The sequence below is a fragment of the Carassius auratus genome, chromosome 30, assembly GCF_003368295.1.
Source record: "Carassius auratus strain Wakin chromosome 30, ASM336829v1, whole genome shotgun sequence".
NCBI classification, from domain to species: domain Eukaryota; kingdom Metazoa; phylum Chordata; class Actinopteri; order Cypriniformes; family Cyprinidae; genus Carassius; species Carassius auratus.
Window position 1 is genome coordinate 15,469,899 of NC_039272.1, and position 17,419 is coordinate 15,487,317.

General features: G+C 35.6%; 2 protein-coding genes across 3 annotated transcripts; both read right to left on the minus strand.

The window, feature by feature from the left end:
* Positions 1 to 3,190: 3,190 nt before the first annotated feature.
* LOC113049375 (tubulin beta-4B chain) lies at positions 3,191 to 5,349 on the minus strand. The gene is made up of 4 exons (XM_026211672.1): positions 5,157 to 5,349; positions 4,683 to 4,791; positions 4,484 to 4,594; positions 3,191 to 4,395 (listed from the first exon to the last, which is right to left on the minus strand). The coding sequence occupies exons 1-4, from the start codon at positions 5,211 to 5,213 to the stop codon at positions 3,335 to 3,337; spliced, it is 1,338 nt and encodes a 445-aa protein (XP_026067457.1). The 5' UTR covers positions 5,214 to 5,349; the 3' UTR covers positions 3,191 to 3,334.
* A 3,781-nt stretch (positions 5,350 to 9,130) lies between these two features.
* On the minus strand, positions 9,131 to 16,431 carry glipr2 (GLI pathogenesis-related 2). 2 transcript variants are annotated; one of them, XM_026211674.1, is made up of 13 exons: positions 16,275 to 16,431; positions 14,424 to 14,450; positions 13,915 to 14,124; positions 13,553 to 13,630; positions 13,287 to 13,469; positions 13,081 to 13,203; positions 12,608 to 12,817; positions 12,371 to 12,448; positions 12,110 to 12,292; positions 10,727 to 10,849; positions 9,956 to 10,174; positions 9,789 to 9,866; positions 9,131 to 9,607 (listed from the first exon to the last, which is right to left on the minus strand). In XM_026211674.1, the coding sequence occupies exons 2-13, from the start codon at positions 14,428 to 14,430 to the stop codon at positions 9,447 to 9,449; spliced, it is 1,653 nt and encodes a 550-aa protein (XP_026067459.1). In that variant the 5' UTR covers positions 14,431 to 14,450; positions 16,275 to 16,431; the 3' UTR covers positions 9,131 to 9,446. The 2 variants fall into 2 exon arrangements, with proteins under 2 accessions (XP_026067459.1, XP_026067458.1); XM_026211673.1 differs by having other exon boundaries at positions 12,608 to 12,820; positions 16,275 to 16,430.
* Positions 16,432 to 17,419: the final 988 nt, after the last annotated feature.

Below are 17,419 nucleotides of genomic sequence, written 5' to 3' on the forward strand. Positions count from 1 at the left end.
CCTTTGTACCTAAAAGGTCAATATTAGTACCTCAAGAGTACATATTACTACCTAAAAGGTACTAGCCCCAGTGACAACTTTTTGTACCTTTATTTCAGAGTATACAGTAACTTTATCAAACGTCTGCAGCTCAACTTGCTTCTTATTTGTCATTCCTAGATTTCATTATTCATATTTATTCCCTGCCAGATCAATTTTACTTGATAAATTTAGCACATATGGCTCTAATAGCTTTTGGATGGGTTTCTAAAAAGGCCTTGTCAAAAGCCAAAACAGACAAGAAGAAATTTCAGAAGGTAAAAAAAAGACTATGCAAAAAAAAAAAAAAAAAAAAAAAAAAAAAAAATTAATTTGTGAGAGTCATAAAGCACATATTCATTAAATTTATCCTTTCAACAGTCTGTGTCCTCATGTACAGTCACAGTCATTGTGGACTGGCTTATACGGGTGGCCCATTCAATCTGTTTGTATGAAGAGGTGCTCCTCAGGCTCTAAGCATTTGTATGCAGTATATAGAGTGGCAGAGGCCCATCTGTGCAGCCTAAAACCATCCTAATTTATGTTTCACACCTCTTGCTGCCGCCACGCTCTGCATCTCATAGCACATACTATCTCTCTCTCTCCCCGCATCTCTCTTTTCAGTGGCAGTGACAGTGAAGTTGCTTTGGCTGTTAAAGAGCAATCCATCATCTGTTTAGAGAGCTTCATCAACATTGTGTACATAGCAGTGCTAAAACAGAGGATTTATGTTGCTCAGACAGAAGCTTTTTCCAGTGCCATATGGATGAGGTATAAAATCACAAAAACCAATTAAAAGGAATAACATGCATGCATTAGGTTGTGAAAGCTGAGACAACAAAAGATCACATTAGCGGCTCTCACATGAGCTGGTGCTCACAGTATCAGACTACAATCTGTTTCGAACCTTTTACAAAACCAATTCTTCATTTTTTTTATGGTATAAAAGTCTTGCCTTTTGCTCTATGCTTTTTATTTAATTTTATTGTATTTTACTTGTATTACCTCTTTCTATGTAATCCAAGATATGGATTACAGAGACTCTAAAATAGAACTTACAAGAAACTTCTGTGGTACTTTACCATGGTACTGTACTTCTATGTACTTCTATATACTCCAAATGAAAATAACAGTATTGTATTAAAATTCATGATAATAAAATTGTTTTATGTCATTATTTAATTTTACTATTAATAAATGTATAGCAATACATGCTGGATTTTGTCAAACATTTGCCATAAAAAAAAAAAAAATACATAAATAAATTGGGATGCACCAATGTTAAAATTCTGTAAATTGATCATGTTATGGCTGAGCAATGATGAATGGTGGATATATAAAAAAAACTATTTGTGTGATAAATAAATGAATTAATTAATTGTGAAACTGTTCAATCAATTTAATATAATTTTAGGCATCACAACATTATGATGTACAGTTTAAAAACTTATATTCATTACATTGCATTAGTTTTTTTTTATGGATTAACTTAATGTGTTAAACTTACAGCAAATGTAATCTAAATGTATAATATCCAAACTAAATTAAATATCCAATACAGGCCAATAACTGATATGGTGGCCTACTGATAAACTGTCCATCCTCAAATATAATAAATTTAGAGCATTAAAGCTAGTCTGTAGATTGAAGTATGACACTTGTCAATCTACAGGAAACTGATCAGAGAAAGGCAATACCAATGGTGACTGGAAGCATCTAAAAATTACAAACTTAAGACACCATTACTCAATAAATGAAGCCCTCATCTGCGATCTGCTAGTTGACTCAATTAATGTTCCTTCCCCCTCTCCTCCGGTGTTGACTGAAAGCAATTCAACTAGGAGCTTTCTTCCTTCAATGTTCCATGAAATTGGGCCAGATTGTTGTGTCACGTTAATTAATGTAATCTTTGTTGCATTGAAGGAGCTTCAAGTTAATAATTAGATATGCTTTGATTACATTTTGTTTATTTTAGCAAAGTTCAACAAATCGAGATTAAGAAAGGTGTGGAAGACTCAGCAGAGTGACAACACTCTTATGCAAAATTGTATGTGGTTTCATACGTTTTCTCTTTTACATGAGTAACATACTAAACTGAATAAGCTGTGTAAATCTGGTTCACATACCTTTCCAGTTTTAAGACAGAACATCTCGTCACCAATCATAGTTTAAAAGACCACAGGATTTGAATTGGAATTAGTTATACCTCACGAGCGTTCTTTTTAGTAACTTTCTATCGCCATCTGCCGGCGAGAACAGGAAATCGACACAAAAATAACAGTGGTATTTTACATTTAGCTAAAAATTAAAATACCAGCAGTAATCAAAACATTGAAAAAAAAATTGCATTAATCAACTATTTCTAATATTTGCAGACTGAAACTTTTCATATTCATCTATGAATCTCCAGCAAAGCATGACACTAGCAATACAAAGGTCATGGGGTCTGACTCCCAGAAAATGAAGTAAAAAAAATAAAAAATAAAAAATATTGACTGCAATATAATTCATTTAGGATAAAAGCATCTGCCAAGGATATGGATGTTATTATAACAGGCTATAATAAGTTTATACGTATATTTATACGTTTATATAGGTCATTTCATATTCTTGACTTACTGTGTATTGACCTTAAAAATACTTCTCTAAAGATTCCTTAACTAGCTTCTGCGTTTTTATAGACTTTTTAACAAGACAATATACATAAAAAAAAATAATCTCAATATTTGATAAGGATTTTTCTATAACAGGCTATAATACATTTATACAATGATTTAATATTCTTGACTTAGTGCGTATCAACCTTAAAAATACTTTTCTAAATATATACAGTGTAGATTGTTATACATTTTCTAGGCTTTTACACAAGACAAAATGGCCAATGCTACATTTCATTAAATCTGAGGGGGATTTTGAGAGTGCATTTTCTTAACTAGGAACTTTAAAAAGCACTTTGAAATCTACCAGTGTTGTATCTGTGTGTGAAATCTCATTTTGAATGAGATTGGCACTCTTGCATCATTTAATGATCTGCACACTGATTTAAGTATTAAAATGGGATGTTTTTCATTTTTAAAGAAGCCACTAATCTTACAAATTTTTTGTATCGCTATTCAACTAACAAAGGGTATAATACAAGGAAAAGAAGCCAAAGACAAGACACCCAAAAGAATGCGGTCAAATTTAAAACTTTTATTACACATTTGTTTACATGGAGAGCTTTTAGCTGCTTGTGAAAGTAAGAGAACAGGAAGACAAAACGAAGAACAAGGAAACTGAACAGAACAGTGAACAAAAACTTTAGCATTCAACCCTTTTATGCCAGCTCCTCCTCTCCCTCTTCTTCAAATTCTCCCTCCTCTTCGGCAGTGGCATCTTGGTACTGCTGGTACTCAGACACCAAGTCATTCATGTTGCTCTCAGCCTCTGTGAACTCCATCTCATCCATCCCCTCACCTGTGTACCAATGCAAGAAGGCCTTGCGCCTGAACATAGCAGTGAACTGCTCAGAGATGCGCTTGAACAGCTCCTGAATGGCAGTGCTGTTGCCGATGAACGTGGCTGCCATTTTGAGACCTCGAGGTGGGATGTCACACACAGCGGTCTTGACGTTATTGGGGATCCATTCCACAAAATAGCTGCTGTTCTTGTTCTGGACATTCAGCATCTGCTCATCCACTTCCTTCATGGACATGCGGCCTCGGAAAACAGCAGCAACGGTGAGGTAGCGGCCGTGGCGGGGGTCACAAGCAGCCATCATGTTCTTGGCATCGAACATCTGCTGGGTGAGCTCGGGCACCGTAAGAGCCCGGTATTGCTGGCTCCCCCTGCTGGTGAGGGGGGCGAAGCCCGGCATGAAGAAATGCAGACGGGGGAAAGGTACCATGTTGACAGCCAGTTTGCGCAGATCAGCGTTGAGCTGACCAGGGAAGCGCAGACAGGTGGTGACCCCGCTCATCGTGGCAGACACAAGGTGGTTGAGATCACCGTAGGTGGGAGTAGTGAGTTTGAGCGTACGGAAACAGATGTCATACAGTGCCTCGTTGTCGATGCAATACGTTTCATCTGTGTTCTCCACCAGTTGATGGACAGACAGCGTGGCATTATAAGGCTCCACAACGGTGTCTGAGACTTTGGGTGAAGGCACCACGCTGAAGGTGTTCATGATGCGGTCTGGGTACTCCTCACGGATTTTACTGATGAGGAGCGTGCCCATGCCTGACCCAGTGCCGCCTCCAAGGGAATGTGTGAGCTGGAAGCCTTGAAGGCAATCACAGCTTTCTGCTTCCTTACGGACCACATCGAGGACGGAGTCTACAAGCTCAGCTCCTTCTGTGTAGTGACCCTTGGCCCAGTTGTTTCCAGCACCACTCTGGCCTATGATTCAAGAAACCCAGATCATACCAGGCTCATATTGCTCTAGAATTTATTATTCAATTAAAATGACATATTATTCCAGACTTACCAAAGACAAAATTATCCGGTCGGAAGATCTGCCCAAATGGTCCAGATCTCACTGAATCCATGGTTCCAGGCTCCAGGTCCACAAGAACAGCACGGGGTACATACTTTCCACCTGTTACAGAGAAAAAAATTACAAACTTAATTTTTTTTTTATTATTTGCAAGTTATTTGTGTTTTATATATTGCAATTGAAAACTGACCAGTGGCTTCGTTGTAGTACACATTAATCCGCTCCAACTGCAGATCACTGTCTCCATGGTAAGTTCCCGTCGGGTCAATCCCGTGCTCATCACTAATCACCTCCCAAAACTGAAGGAAAAGGAGTTATTATTAAAGTAAAATTATCACTTTGTATAAAATTAATATCGAAAATATATATATAAAACGTTTAAATAACGTCCTCTTTTGCACTGTTGTCATGGCAACTCGCTAGGTTAGCGTAAACACAAGTTTACAGAAGAATAAAACCAAACTATGTACATCTACAATGAGTCAGATCGTTAGTTACACTTAATAAAATATAAAAAGAAAAAGAACATGTTAATATAATTACTGAACGGAAATTAGTTATTTAAATATAATAACAACACAACATACAAACTATGCCCCTCGCGACCAGGTTTTTTTTGGGGGGGGGTGATATCGTAATCAATAACGTTACCCTTAAAACTCACTTTGGCACCGATTTGGTTTCCACACTGACCAGCTTGCAGGTGAACAATTTCCCTCATGTTGAATTGTTATAGGGGAAGAAAAAAACACTTGTTCTAAAACAAATACAGTGAACTCTCTTCCACCGCGATTCGACTAAACTGCAGCGCACGGCAACGGTTCCCAGTTTTAAATAATGCCAACCTTCGCATTCAAACACAGGTGGATGAACGAGATGTCAATCATTCTATGACCGCTTATGATTGGTTGAGGTGCACGCGCTCTCATGACGCGTTTGCCTTTGATTGGATGTTGTCAATGGTTACAGCGCCCCACAGAAGCCGTTTTGTATTGGTAACCAGATAATATAACGGCTTTTATTATTGAACAGACCTCAATGTTTTCTAATCGAGAATCAAGTTGCCAAGCACCACCTTCAACAAACAGTGCATGTTATGTTTGAACTTGTTGAGTATAATTGTGTTGGTACCATACCGTCTATGGTTGGTACATTAAATTGAAAGCGTTTGCTTAACTGGCACAGTTTCTAGCGCTTGACAGTATTTAAATGTCAAATAAATTACCATAAAGTGAAAGCATTTGAACATTGATTACATGCATACTTAGGTTACGTGGTAGATATTCTTTTATATTTTTTTTCATTATTATTATTTATTTTGCATTGCTGTTCAGAACAACCATATTATTAATCATTAAAAACAATTTTTAAAATTGTAATCAGTTTGACATTTGCTTATTTTTAATTTCAGGCATGCCAGCTCAAATGGCAAGATAAAAAGATAATTAATGGAAGGGAAGCTACATTTGCTGGGTTTTGAAATGTGCATGTAAAGCACCAGTGATATGGCTGGGGGAGTTGCTTGTAAAGACATACACTTGAAAAACTCAAATGTGAAAAATCAAAGTAAGCTACTTATTTAACATCCGTGGCTGACATAGAAACCAAAAGGGTCCATTTTCATTTCCAGACTGTTATATAGTAGTGCATATTGTTGGGCTTGTTGGGTAAATTTTTTATTTTAGTGTGATATACAGTGTAAATTCTGAGTCATGCACACAGTTGAGAGTCATGCAAGACTCTAAATACCTTTATATTTACAATTCATTTTTGCCTCATGCCTCCCGAATTAATGAGAAAGAAAAAAAAAACGTAAGCCTGAATGATTTTAAATAACCCACAGATTTGAAAAAATTTAAATAGTAAGAAATATGCCATGAGAGTGTTGCCTTCTGAAATTAATTCAGGGGTTATCTTCTTGACACTCACCTTTTCTTCCCCTGTAAGCCCAGTGCAAACAACTGTAGCCCACATCTCAACATTAAGATGTCTGTGTCTTTATCAATGAGAGCTCACAAAAAATATGTACGTGCTGGAATAGTTTTTTGTATTTTCTGAATAACAGTAAAATAGTTGCCCCATTCTGATAATGATACATAGATGCTGATGAAAATAACAACTGAATGAGAGCATGAGAAAATAGTTATAATACCCTGTGGCTTTGAAATGAACATGTTTGACCCTATTTCAGCAACTTTATTTAATTTGACACTTTGACAGACTTGTCAATATAGGCACGGACAGAAACACACACACGTTCACAAATATACACATTACATGCTATAAAACACAATTACTCAAAAGTAGTTAATTATTTCTTACTTTTGCAAGATTTCTCAAATTTCTAATAGAGCAAAGTATTTGGGAAAGCCTAAATTGTAGCACTAGCACAATAAGGATTTGTGACATCGATTCATTATTTATGAGTATCACAGGTGTTATACATCTTTAGAGGGGATTCAGTTCATGCATGCTATGACAGCAGCACACGTAGGCTGAGCAAGCACAAAACAAAATAGGATTAATGACGAAGGCAGGATGGATTTTCACAGCAGGATGTATTGTTGCAATTCTACAAGTTGTTGCTAGCAGTTGATGTACAACATTCAACATACTTTGTAATAAGCAAGTCTACTTATCAGCATTTTGTCAGACCACAAAAAAGACCAAAAGCATGTTTTAGACCAAGGGATCCAAGATTTTATGACATGTAAGAGGATAGTTTAAACCTTCATAAATACTGTTTTATAGTTGTTCCGACTATGTGCCTATGCAAGTGCAAAAGAGCAATTCTATCAACTCTTAAACATGATACCCACCAGCTGTTCAAAAGTTTGGGGTCAGTATTTATCTATTTTTTTATTAAATTTTTCTTCTGCAAGCATGCATTAAATTAAATTGATCAAAAGGGACAGTGAAGACATTTTGACTGCAAAAGTTTTGTTTCTTTTTTTCTCTATTCGTCAAAGAATCCAGCAAATGATTTTCTTTAAATATTCAAGTTTGATAATAATAATGAAAAAATTATTGAGCAGCTAGAATGATTTCTGAAGGATTAGGTGATACTGAAGACTGGAGTAATGGCTGCAAAAGAAAACAGCAAAAAAAAAAAAAAAAAAAAAATGGTTTGCCATATCAGGAATGAATTAAAATATATTAAAACAGAAAACCATTGTTTTAAACTGTAATAATATTTCACAATATTACTGTACTGTGTTTTTGATCAAATAAATGAAGCCTTAGTGAGCACAGAAGATATTCAAAAACATTAACAATTCTTACCATTAGTGTATTTTCAAGATATTAATGGTATTTTTTTTCTTTTTTTTTTTTGTATTAATGCATGTCCTCTGCTCAGTATTCTGCAAGACTCGAAACTAGGACACTGATGTGTGAATGAGGTACTCCCCCAGGGATGGGGAAAGTCTGAACTTGAGAGGCTATGTATACTGTATGTGCGCTGCATGTGTGTGTGTGTGTGTGTGTGCGCGTGTGTGTGTAAGGCAAAACTATGCATGACACCTCTGTACATGTAACAACTCTGGAAGCAGCTGCTTTGCACACACACACACACACACACACACAGCACACACCTTTTTACCTTTAACCAGGTAAAAATATGGATAGGAACTTTAGGCAAAGTGGGACATCATGCACGCTCACTGTAGCTGACCTGAAACTTTATGATTTCACCTTCTTTAGTTTAATTTGACAATATAAGATATGTTATGGTTTGCAGGTGTTTTTTTTTGACAAAGTTTTACCCTGTTCTCATTTCCCACCTGTTGCTGGTGAACCCTCTGAGGAAAGCTAACCTAGCTGGAAAACATTCTCCACCATCCAAAGCCACAACATAAACAGCTCTATAGAAACAGCAGTAGTGCTATAGAAACTCTCCACACACAGAGGTCTACTTTCAGACTCATACAGTGATACATGTCTATGTATTGTACATTCACGACCAAGGAAACGCAAAACAAAGCAATTTTTCCTTTGTTTGCTCTCCAACATACACATGTACACAAGAAAACCTTTTTGATCATTCTATGTTCATTTCCTTGTTCTATTGAAGTTGGAACAGACCTAAAACACATTGAAGTAAAATTTATATTAACAATTGCATGGGTCTGAAAACATTCTCAGTGCCTTTCTTGTATATTGTCACTTTACACTCTTTTACATACTCTTATTTTAAAATGCAATGCTCTTATGATAGTTTTAAAATCAAAATGTTATCTTAAAGTCTACTTATGTTATTGATAAAGCAATTTTACGTGTTTCTTTTTGAACAACAAGCACCATACTGCTACAAAAACCTGAACACCAGTAAAGGTATTTACTTTTCAGTTTATTAAAGGAGTTTTGGACCTTTATGTTATTCAGGGTGAGTGTTCATGAAAGAGGGCATGAAAAATGAAGATAAGAGCATCTCATATTTCGCCAGCAACACAATGTGATGAGATGCTCCTGCAACATGACACCTTCGTTTCAGTTTTGCATTCCCACCCAAGCTCTCTGGGGCTATGCAAGATAAGTGTTCACATCTAGATGCATATGTCAAAGTGCATATTTATGGGAATGAAATCTGTGTGGATGTGTGCATTTGGGGAAGAGATAAAAGACTACACAGACAGAACATTTGCATTTGTCTTATGTCTTATTCAGTCAAAAATATATTTTGAGATTTTATTAGGATTTATCATCTTTCTATACATTATAAGTCACAGTGAAGGAAGGAATACCACCTCAGCAAAGAATGAGAATCAGAACCAACAATAAAAAGCATGAAAAATAAAACAAACATACTGTCAAATGGGCAGTTCTGAGTTTTTGTATATGAAATATATCTTGATGATTGACTTCCTGTTAACATAAGAATAACATCTCGGATCATTTTTTAAAAATTGCATTAGTAAAATGCATTAGACCTACTTAATGTTTCTTATTCAACAGATCACCTCCCAGCAGGTTTGACATTATCACTGAAGTAGCCAGGGTTGGTAATGTTGCCAGGAGGTTTGTAAAAGGCCACAGTGATAAATTTGCCCTTTCCATCCGATGCTAGGCCGACCCCAACCTGCTCTGTAGACTTCCAGATCATCTGGGTGAAGTTACCTATGCACATATAAAACTGGTTTTCTGACCCACATTTTCATAGATTGTGATGGATTGCAATGTAATTTAACTTTAACTATAATTTGATTGTATTGCCTTTGATATCTAAATTAACATAACCATTTCTTAAATATGTGCTCAATATTTGACAATTTATTGCATTTTAGTGCATAAAGCCTACCAGTTCCATTCTGAAAGCCAGGGTTTGCAAAGTTGTACTTCACATTTTCCTGGTACCATGATTCAGCCACTTCTTTTCCTAGTTGAAAAATATAAGTTGCTCTATGAACATTGTAATTACAATGTGTTACATTTAAGTAGGCTAATTTGGATGAATAACCAATTTACCTGTTGGAGGCACCATGGTGGACGTCCACTTGTATGACATAGTCTCTCCATAACCTTTGCTGCTGTTCTTAAGGGCATTAATGCTAATCAGATGTGCTGCCCAATCCTGGGCCTCTTTACTGAGGACAGAGCATAGTGACAGAGGCCGTGCTCCGTGTTGCCGTCTGTAATCATTTTGAGCTTCAAGGAGAGACTGACGAAACTGGGACAAGTTCTCACCTTCATCACAGGAAAAGAAAGAACTGTGAATCATTGTGAGTGGAAAATAAAAGAAGTCTTTTATGTATGCAGCGCCGTTTGATTGGAATTTCCTCCAATCTAAATTAAAATTAGAAAATCTGCTGACCCTAGACCATTTCAAATCAGTTATTCGACAAATGGAAGTTGATCTAACTATATGCAACTGCTTTTAAGTGTTTTTAATCTGTTTGTGTGATGTTTATCTGTGATGGAATTGATTGTACTGCTGCACATTTTGGCCAGGACACTCCTGTGAAAGAGATTTTTAATCTCAGAGAGCTTTTTTTGGTTAAATAAAGGTTAAAAAAAAAAAATTACCAATTACTGGTAACTATTATAACTTCTAATTAAAATTCTCATAAAAATCTCATTATGACTTCTAATCTCATAATTGTATTTCCACATTTTATCAACATCTTGACTTAATATTTATGACTTTTTACATCATAATTCTGTTTTATCAAAGCATGCTTTTTTCTAATATGGTCAAAACTCGAAATAAGCTTCCATAGTCTCTGTTTGAGTGCTTACCTTGTGAACTGCTGCTCTGTGGACACTGACTCTTACGTGGAGCTGGTCCAGAATTTTGAGGAGATGAAGGTGATTGGTTTGATTTGATGCTCAGAGCTGCAAGTGCTTGTCCAACTCTGTCAGCTGAACACCAGAAATATGTTTAAAACTGTCAATATTGTTCAGTAAATGTCTAATCAATGATACTATATATATATATATATATATATATATATATATATATATATATATATATATATATATACACTCAAAAAAATAACTCTTTGAACGAACATAAAAAAAATCATGGAAAGGATTTCCACATGATTAATTTGCTTTATTTCAGCATTATGCAATTCTGTTACTCCAATTTAATGTACTTACATTGGGTCAACTTAATTTATTAAGGTTGATTCAACTTATTTACTATGGTTGGGCAAAGCTTAATTTAATAGTGTCAGCCCAACTAATCTGCAATGTTTTGGACAATGTTTTTAATAATTAAGTTCATTTTACAAAATAAGTTTAAGTAAACTTAACAACCCTTAATAGAGTCAACAAACAACAAATGAGTTAATTGTACCTGAAAAAGTTAAATAATGATGACATAAAATTTGAATAATGCCATTTTAGGAATGCCACCCCCTTGCATTAGGATCATGAGCAGCTGATTAAAATTACTTTTCATTAAAACCTTTCTATAAGTACAGCTTATCAAGCATATCACAAACAAATTTAAATTACAAACCATTTGTTTCTTTCTTTGTTTTGTTCTAAAACTTATTAGAACAACTTAATTGCTGTAAATTGTATTACTCATCTACCTATCTAATGGTGCTACACTTCTCCAAGAGGGTGACAGAATAACAATTACCCATAATACACTGCAGAAATCCTCAGCCAATGAGATGCAAGTCTGTGTTGGTTTCACTAATATGTTACCTTTACGCAAAAATGTTATGTTGGCTGAACAAATAATTTTTAAGTAAAGCTGACAATACACACTTTTTTGTTGAATGAACTAGATTAAATCAAGTTCACATTGTTAAATAATTTTTTTTAAGTAATCATAACATGAACGGATTAAGTAAAATTAGCAAAGGTGAAAGTACATTTTTTTGAGTGTATATATATATAAAAATTAACAATGTTATATTAAAAATTAGTGTGCTGTGATCATCAGAATGGGGTTCAAGTAGTTTGCTCAACCTCTATGAAAAAAGCATAGATAGATATATATATATATATATATATATATATATATATATATATATATATATATATATATATAGTACAAAATATGAATATATGAATATTAATATAAGAAAAATGTATATGGTCACACTTTCAGTCTACATTTTATTCAGTATTAAATCCATGCACATATAGTCATATTAAACTCACCAGATGGGGTGGGTTTGAAGTCTACTTTGGAGCCTACTGGTAGGACGTTTCTTTCAAAATATCCAGCATTGCTGATGTTTCCTGCTGGGAGGTACTGCCCGACTACAAAAGTTGTGTTCCCATCAGTGGCCAGTCCAACCCCCACCTCATTCGTGTCCTTCCACACCACCTGTGTGAAGTGACCTGGAAGAACCAACAGATGTCAGAACAGAGACTGGAGCAAATGTCTAACCACCACAGAGTGTTTACAGATGGATTTACCTGTTTGGGAGGTGAATCCAGGCCTGCTGAAGTTGTAGTCTTTAATTTCACTGTACCAGCTTTCCACTGCCTCACGTCCTGTATAAATTACAAACATAAAATGTTGAAAACATGCAAGTAAATTCATAAAACAACAATGGCAATTAACTAGATCATGACCCAAGTTCCGGTTATATCTAAGACGGCTGACTGCAAAGTGAGCAAATGTTACAGATACAGTTGCTACTAAATTCTGACCTGTGAGTTTTTTGTTAGCTGAGCTCCAAGCATAATACACATTCTCTCCATAATCTCCAGTGCTATGCATGAGGGTCCTGATTGACAGCAGGTGTTTGGCCCACTCCTGTGCAGAGCGGCACAGGTTTTTGTTAATGGTGAGGGGCGGTGCTCCATGCTGTTTGCGATATGCATTGTGAGTTTGCAGGAACTCGGCTTCAAAGCTGCTGCCTGCTACAGACAAACATAAAGAGTCATTTGAAGTTTTTTTTATGTATTGTGGTGCACATGCTTCATTTCAGAAGCCATAAAGCATTAGTACACTGAATGGACTATCATATTTCATTACATTAAGCCTAGATAAATATGATGAAAGGTCCGTTTTAACCACAGTCCATGTTAGTATTTGTGTAAAGAAGATGATTCCACCAGAATAAAATAGCTGAAATCATAATACAGCATTTACATGAAACAAATAACCTTACCCAACTTACCCTTTAAGCTGCTTTGAACTTGATGCTCTCCTCGAACCCCTGGTGGTGCTTTTTCAGTACTGCGCTGAACTGAAGGTGCTTTGTTTGAATAAGTGCCACCATGCACTTGCCCCACTTTGTCAGCTGAATGTTTCCAGATTTATCAAATATTTACTATACTGTAATAAAAATACAATACAAAAATTTTTGTTTGAAAGTTTACTCACTTGTGCCAGTGGACTTTGAATCTACTTTGGCACCTGCCGGTAAGACATTTTTTTCAAAATAACCAGGATTTGTGATGTTTCCTGCTGGGAGGTACTGACCCACCACAAATGTTGCGTTGCCGTCAGTGGCCAGTCCAATGCCCACCTCCTTAGTGTCCTTCCACACCACCTGTGTGAAGTGACCTGGAGAAACCAATAGGAGTCAGTGTTGTAAAAGAGACTAGTGCAAACTCTAGGCACACCAGTATGTTTAAAGGTGGATTCACCTGTTTCGGAGCTAAATCCAGGCCTGCTGAAGTTGTAATCTTTAATTTCACTGTACCAGCTTTCCACTGCTTCATGCCCTGAAGAGAGTGGAGAACAAGGGTATGTAATTGCTTCTAAAACAATGGATTTCTTCACAGTGTGCAATACAAATGACGTTTATTAAAGCAAAACACTAATGCTTTTTATATATCTCCAGTGTAATGTCTTAAAAAGTTCTTACACCTGCATAATGGCTTCTAATTCTAATTCATTCAACTTTGACCAGAGCGGTTTAACTGGAAATGACTGATCAAATTAAATGTCTGATAGCATTTGTCCCTGATTTGCCTCTTAGAAGAATTTGACTGCATCGAAAGCTAACCTATGAGTTTTTTGGTAGCTGAACTCCAAGCATAATACAGATTTTCCCCGTAGTCCTTGTTGCTGTGTTTGAGGGTCCTGATTGACAGCAGATGCTCTGCCCATGCCTGTGCGGTGCGGGACAGGTTTTTGTTTATGGTGAGGGGCGGCGCTCCATGCTGTTTGCGATATGCATTGTGAGTCTGTAGAAACTCAGCTTCAAAGCTGTTGCCTGGCACAAAAGAACACAGAGTTTAATAATGAACTGAATTAAAAGAACATTTAGCTATATATTGTATAAAGGTGTATTTCAATTACTCGTAGCCGGGTAATATTCAGTATCAGCTTTGGATGAGTTTAGATAAATGAAATGTTAAAACTTTAGCTACTTAAATTAAAACTGGACGAATGCTACAAAATATTAATAATAAAACAATTAAGCAAGCAAATAAACAAATAAACAATAAATAAATAAATCATACATGGATAAAAAGGAGTAAAAACAAGAGTAAAAAAGTTGTCTAGACTCACCCGCCATGCAGAAAGATGTATGACAGACTGCAAAACAAACACATCAACATGACAGTTACATAAACCACAGTGATAATTTTCAAAGATTTTTTCGGTTTTCGGACCCCCCCCCCCCCCAGTACATTAAAACTGCACGTTTTAGAGTGTCCTTTTATTGTGGTAATATTGTGGCTCATCTTGATATGCCACACCTGTGAGGTGGATGGATAATCTCGGTAAGGGAGAAGTGCTCACTAACACCGATTTAGACAGGTTTGTGAACAATATTTGAGAGAAATAGGCCTTTTGTGTATATAGAAAAAGTCTTATATCTTTGAGTTTAGCTCATGAAGAAAGGGGGCAAAAACAAAAGTGTTGCGTTTATAATTTTGTTCAGTATATATATATATATATATATATATATATATATATATATATATATATATATATATGTATAGTGATAGTTTATTTTACGGTGTCCTTGTTACATGTACAGCAACTGTCAGGATTGGACCTGTTTTGTCATGTGTTTCAGTTCCTGTTTTGCCCTATTTAGTCTTGTTCCTATCCTTGTTTAGTGTGATTATTAGTTGATTCTTTATAAGCCCCAGTCTGTTAAGTTGTGTTTCTTGGATCTACTTGTGTGCTACGTGTGTTACTCAAGCCTCTGTTGTGCTGATTCCCAGTGTTTCCTTGATTAAAGTCTGCTAAAAATTCCTTCGTGCCTCCTGTGTTCTTCCTAAACAGTGTAACATGAAAGTAACATGAACTTACTATGATAACAATAAGGTGTAATAACAATAAATTATGCATAATTACATGCAAGTAACCCTAATCCTAACTGTAACCATACAGTAAGTTCAATAATGAATTACACTGTAATTTATAACTTTCTTGAAAAGTAACTCTTGCATACTTGTAAAGGAATAAGTGAGTAATAAGTGTCAGCAGATGGCATGCAACTAAAGTGCTCAGGCTAAACCTAAACCTAAATGGCAACAGAATGTTGTCCTCTTTATTTAGTAGACTGGAGATGTTTCTCTCACTTTTGTTTATCATACAAACTGGCAGAAGCATTCATATTTTTAACATTTTAAGGAATACGTCTGTTGGCTCCCTGTGACCCTCAGACAGTCAGGTATGTGGACCAGTTTGTTTTCTCATTTGACTGAATTTAACCTTTAGCTACACTAAGGGTTTGCGCATGAAAAGCTTTCATTTCCGTTTTTTTTCTTTCATGAGTAGGTGTCCATGTGTGTGCTTGCGTACATGTGACAGGAAAGTGAGGAAACTGATCTAGTGCTGCACAGTCAGTCAGTGAAAGAGCAAAATGCAAGACTCTTGTGACATCAAACTTCTTGCAGGACAGCAACACTTAACAACTGCAGGATATGATATGGGTTTTCATTTGCATGTAGTCGGTATTAAAATTAAGTGAAACTGTAAACCTACAAACCACACTTAATAAGTTGCCTTAAAGCAATGTGCATGTTTGTACTTGTTGGTTTTAAAATGTTCTTAAGTCTAGTGTTTTTTTTTTTTAGAGTAGAATAGGTTTGATGGCACTTGGCACATCATTATAGTGATTTTGCACTGACTACAAATTGGCAGGAGAGCATTAATGCGACAAATACAGTTGGTGTCAGAGACCAAAATGCTTGAGACTTCTTGTCCGCTGATCGTGTCTCTTTACAATTCAAATAACATAAATATTTTATGAATGAAAGCTTGTTTCCTTTATTGTGCTTAAATCATCAGCGGTGCACTTGATGTATGGATTTTTAATTAGTGTTACAGAAGAAAATATACAGTAGTTCGTTTTACTAGTAATCACATTGACAGCTCACAGACAGTCTTAAAATGCATACATACCTGTCCTGTAGTCTTCTTGAGCAGAAATTTGTTTTTGTTTTTTAACGCTGTCTGTTTTTTTCCCTCTCTCTCTCCTTCCCTGTATCTTGCTGTCTAGCTGTGAAATCTATGAAGTACATATCTGTCAAGTGATGCAACGTCCTCTAAACCAGGAAAGAGCACTCTGACAACACACAAACCCACATTTTCAGCTTAACTGGCCTCTGAATACACACACACACACACACACATTCATCATTACAAATAAATTTTGATGCTGTTAAGAACAGAAGAACAAAGTTCTAACTTGTTCAATCACGTGATATTTAATTTCTTCAGGTTAAGTTCTGCCATCCTCTCTCTTTAAGTTTTGTCCTTGAACACTTGCATGCAAACAGCACTTCCTCTTTATATGCATTTGTTATCACCAACTTTTCCACCATTTTGACACCCAAACTAAGAAAGAATAAATGCAGACCACAATAACATTTTTAGAAAGGTGTAGTTTAAAAATCCTTAAACTATTAAAAACGATTCTTAAACCATTTAAAATATACTTAAAAATTTGAATTCATAAATTTCCACAAACCATATGTATGTGTGCGGTGCTTTGGTGCAGTGGGATGTGTATGTACTAAACCATGTTTAAGTCTTAGGTAGGTTAAATGTTTAATAAAAACATTTACTTCAACGTTTATTTATATTTACATAAGATATATATATATAATAATAATATATATAATATATATATATAAGCAAAAAAAAAAAAAAAAACAATGCCAACAACTTTTTTTCATGCAAATTATGATTACGTGGCAGATTATTAATTGACGAACATTCTGGGTTGTTACTTGCACAACACTGTTATGTTGGCAAAGTCACACTTGTCTGTTTCAGAGAACACTGAACACACTTCTTAGCACCAGTAACTAGACAATTCATTTTAAAACTATTGCGAAATGTGCAAGAAGCAAAGTAGTATCATTAAAATATATTTTTGAGAATGTTAGAAGGTAACATTTTCGTTCTATATATACATATATATGTGTGGCATTGTGACCACTAGTGGGCAGAACAAACATATTGTTTCATGAAGAGTCTTAACAGGAATCGGATTTCATCTGACCTTTAACCAGTTTTGCAGCATCTTCTTGAGGCTTTATTTT

Coding starts and splice junctions, on each gene's coding strand:
- LOC113049375 (XM_026211672.1), bottom strand. CDS start 5,213: ATGAGGGAAATTGTTCACCTGCAAGCTGGTCAGTGTGGAAACCAAATC. Junction 4,595..4,682: donor GTACTACAACGAAGCCACTG/GTCAGTTTTCAA, acceptor TCTCTGTAACAG/GTGGAAAGTATGTACCCCGT. Junction 4,396..4,483: donor ACCGGATAATTTTGTCTTTG/GTAAGTCTGGAA, acceptor CTTGAATCATAG/GCCAGAGTGGTGCTGGAAAC.
- glipr2 (XM_026211673.1), bottom strand. Junction 13,470..13,552: donor TGGATTTAGCTCCGAAACAG/GTGAATCCACCT, acceptor TGGTTTCTCCAG/GTCACTTCACACAGGTGGTG. Junction 12,821..13,080: donor AGTTCAAAGCAGCTTAAAGG/GTAAGTTGGGTA, acceptor GTTTGTCTGTAG/CAGGCAGCAGCTTTGAAGCC.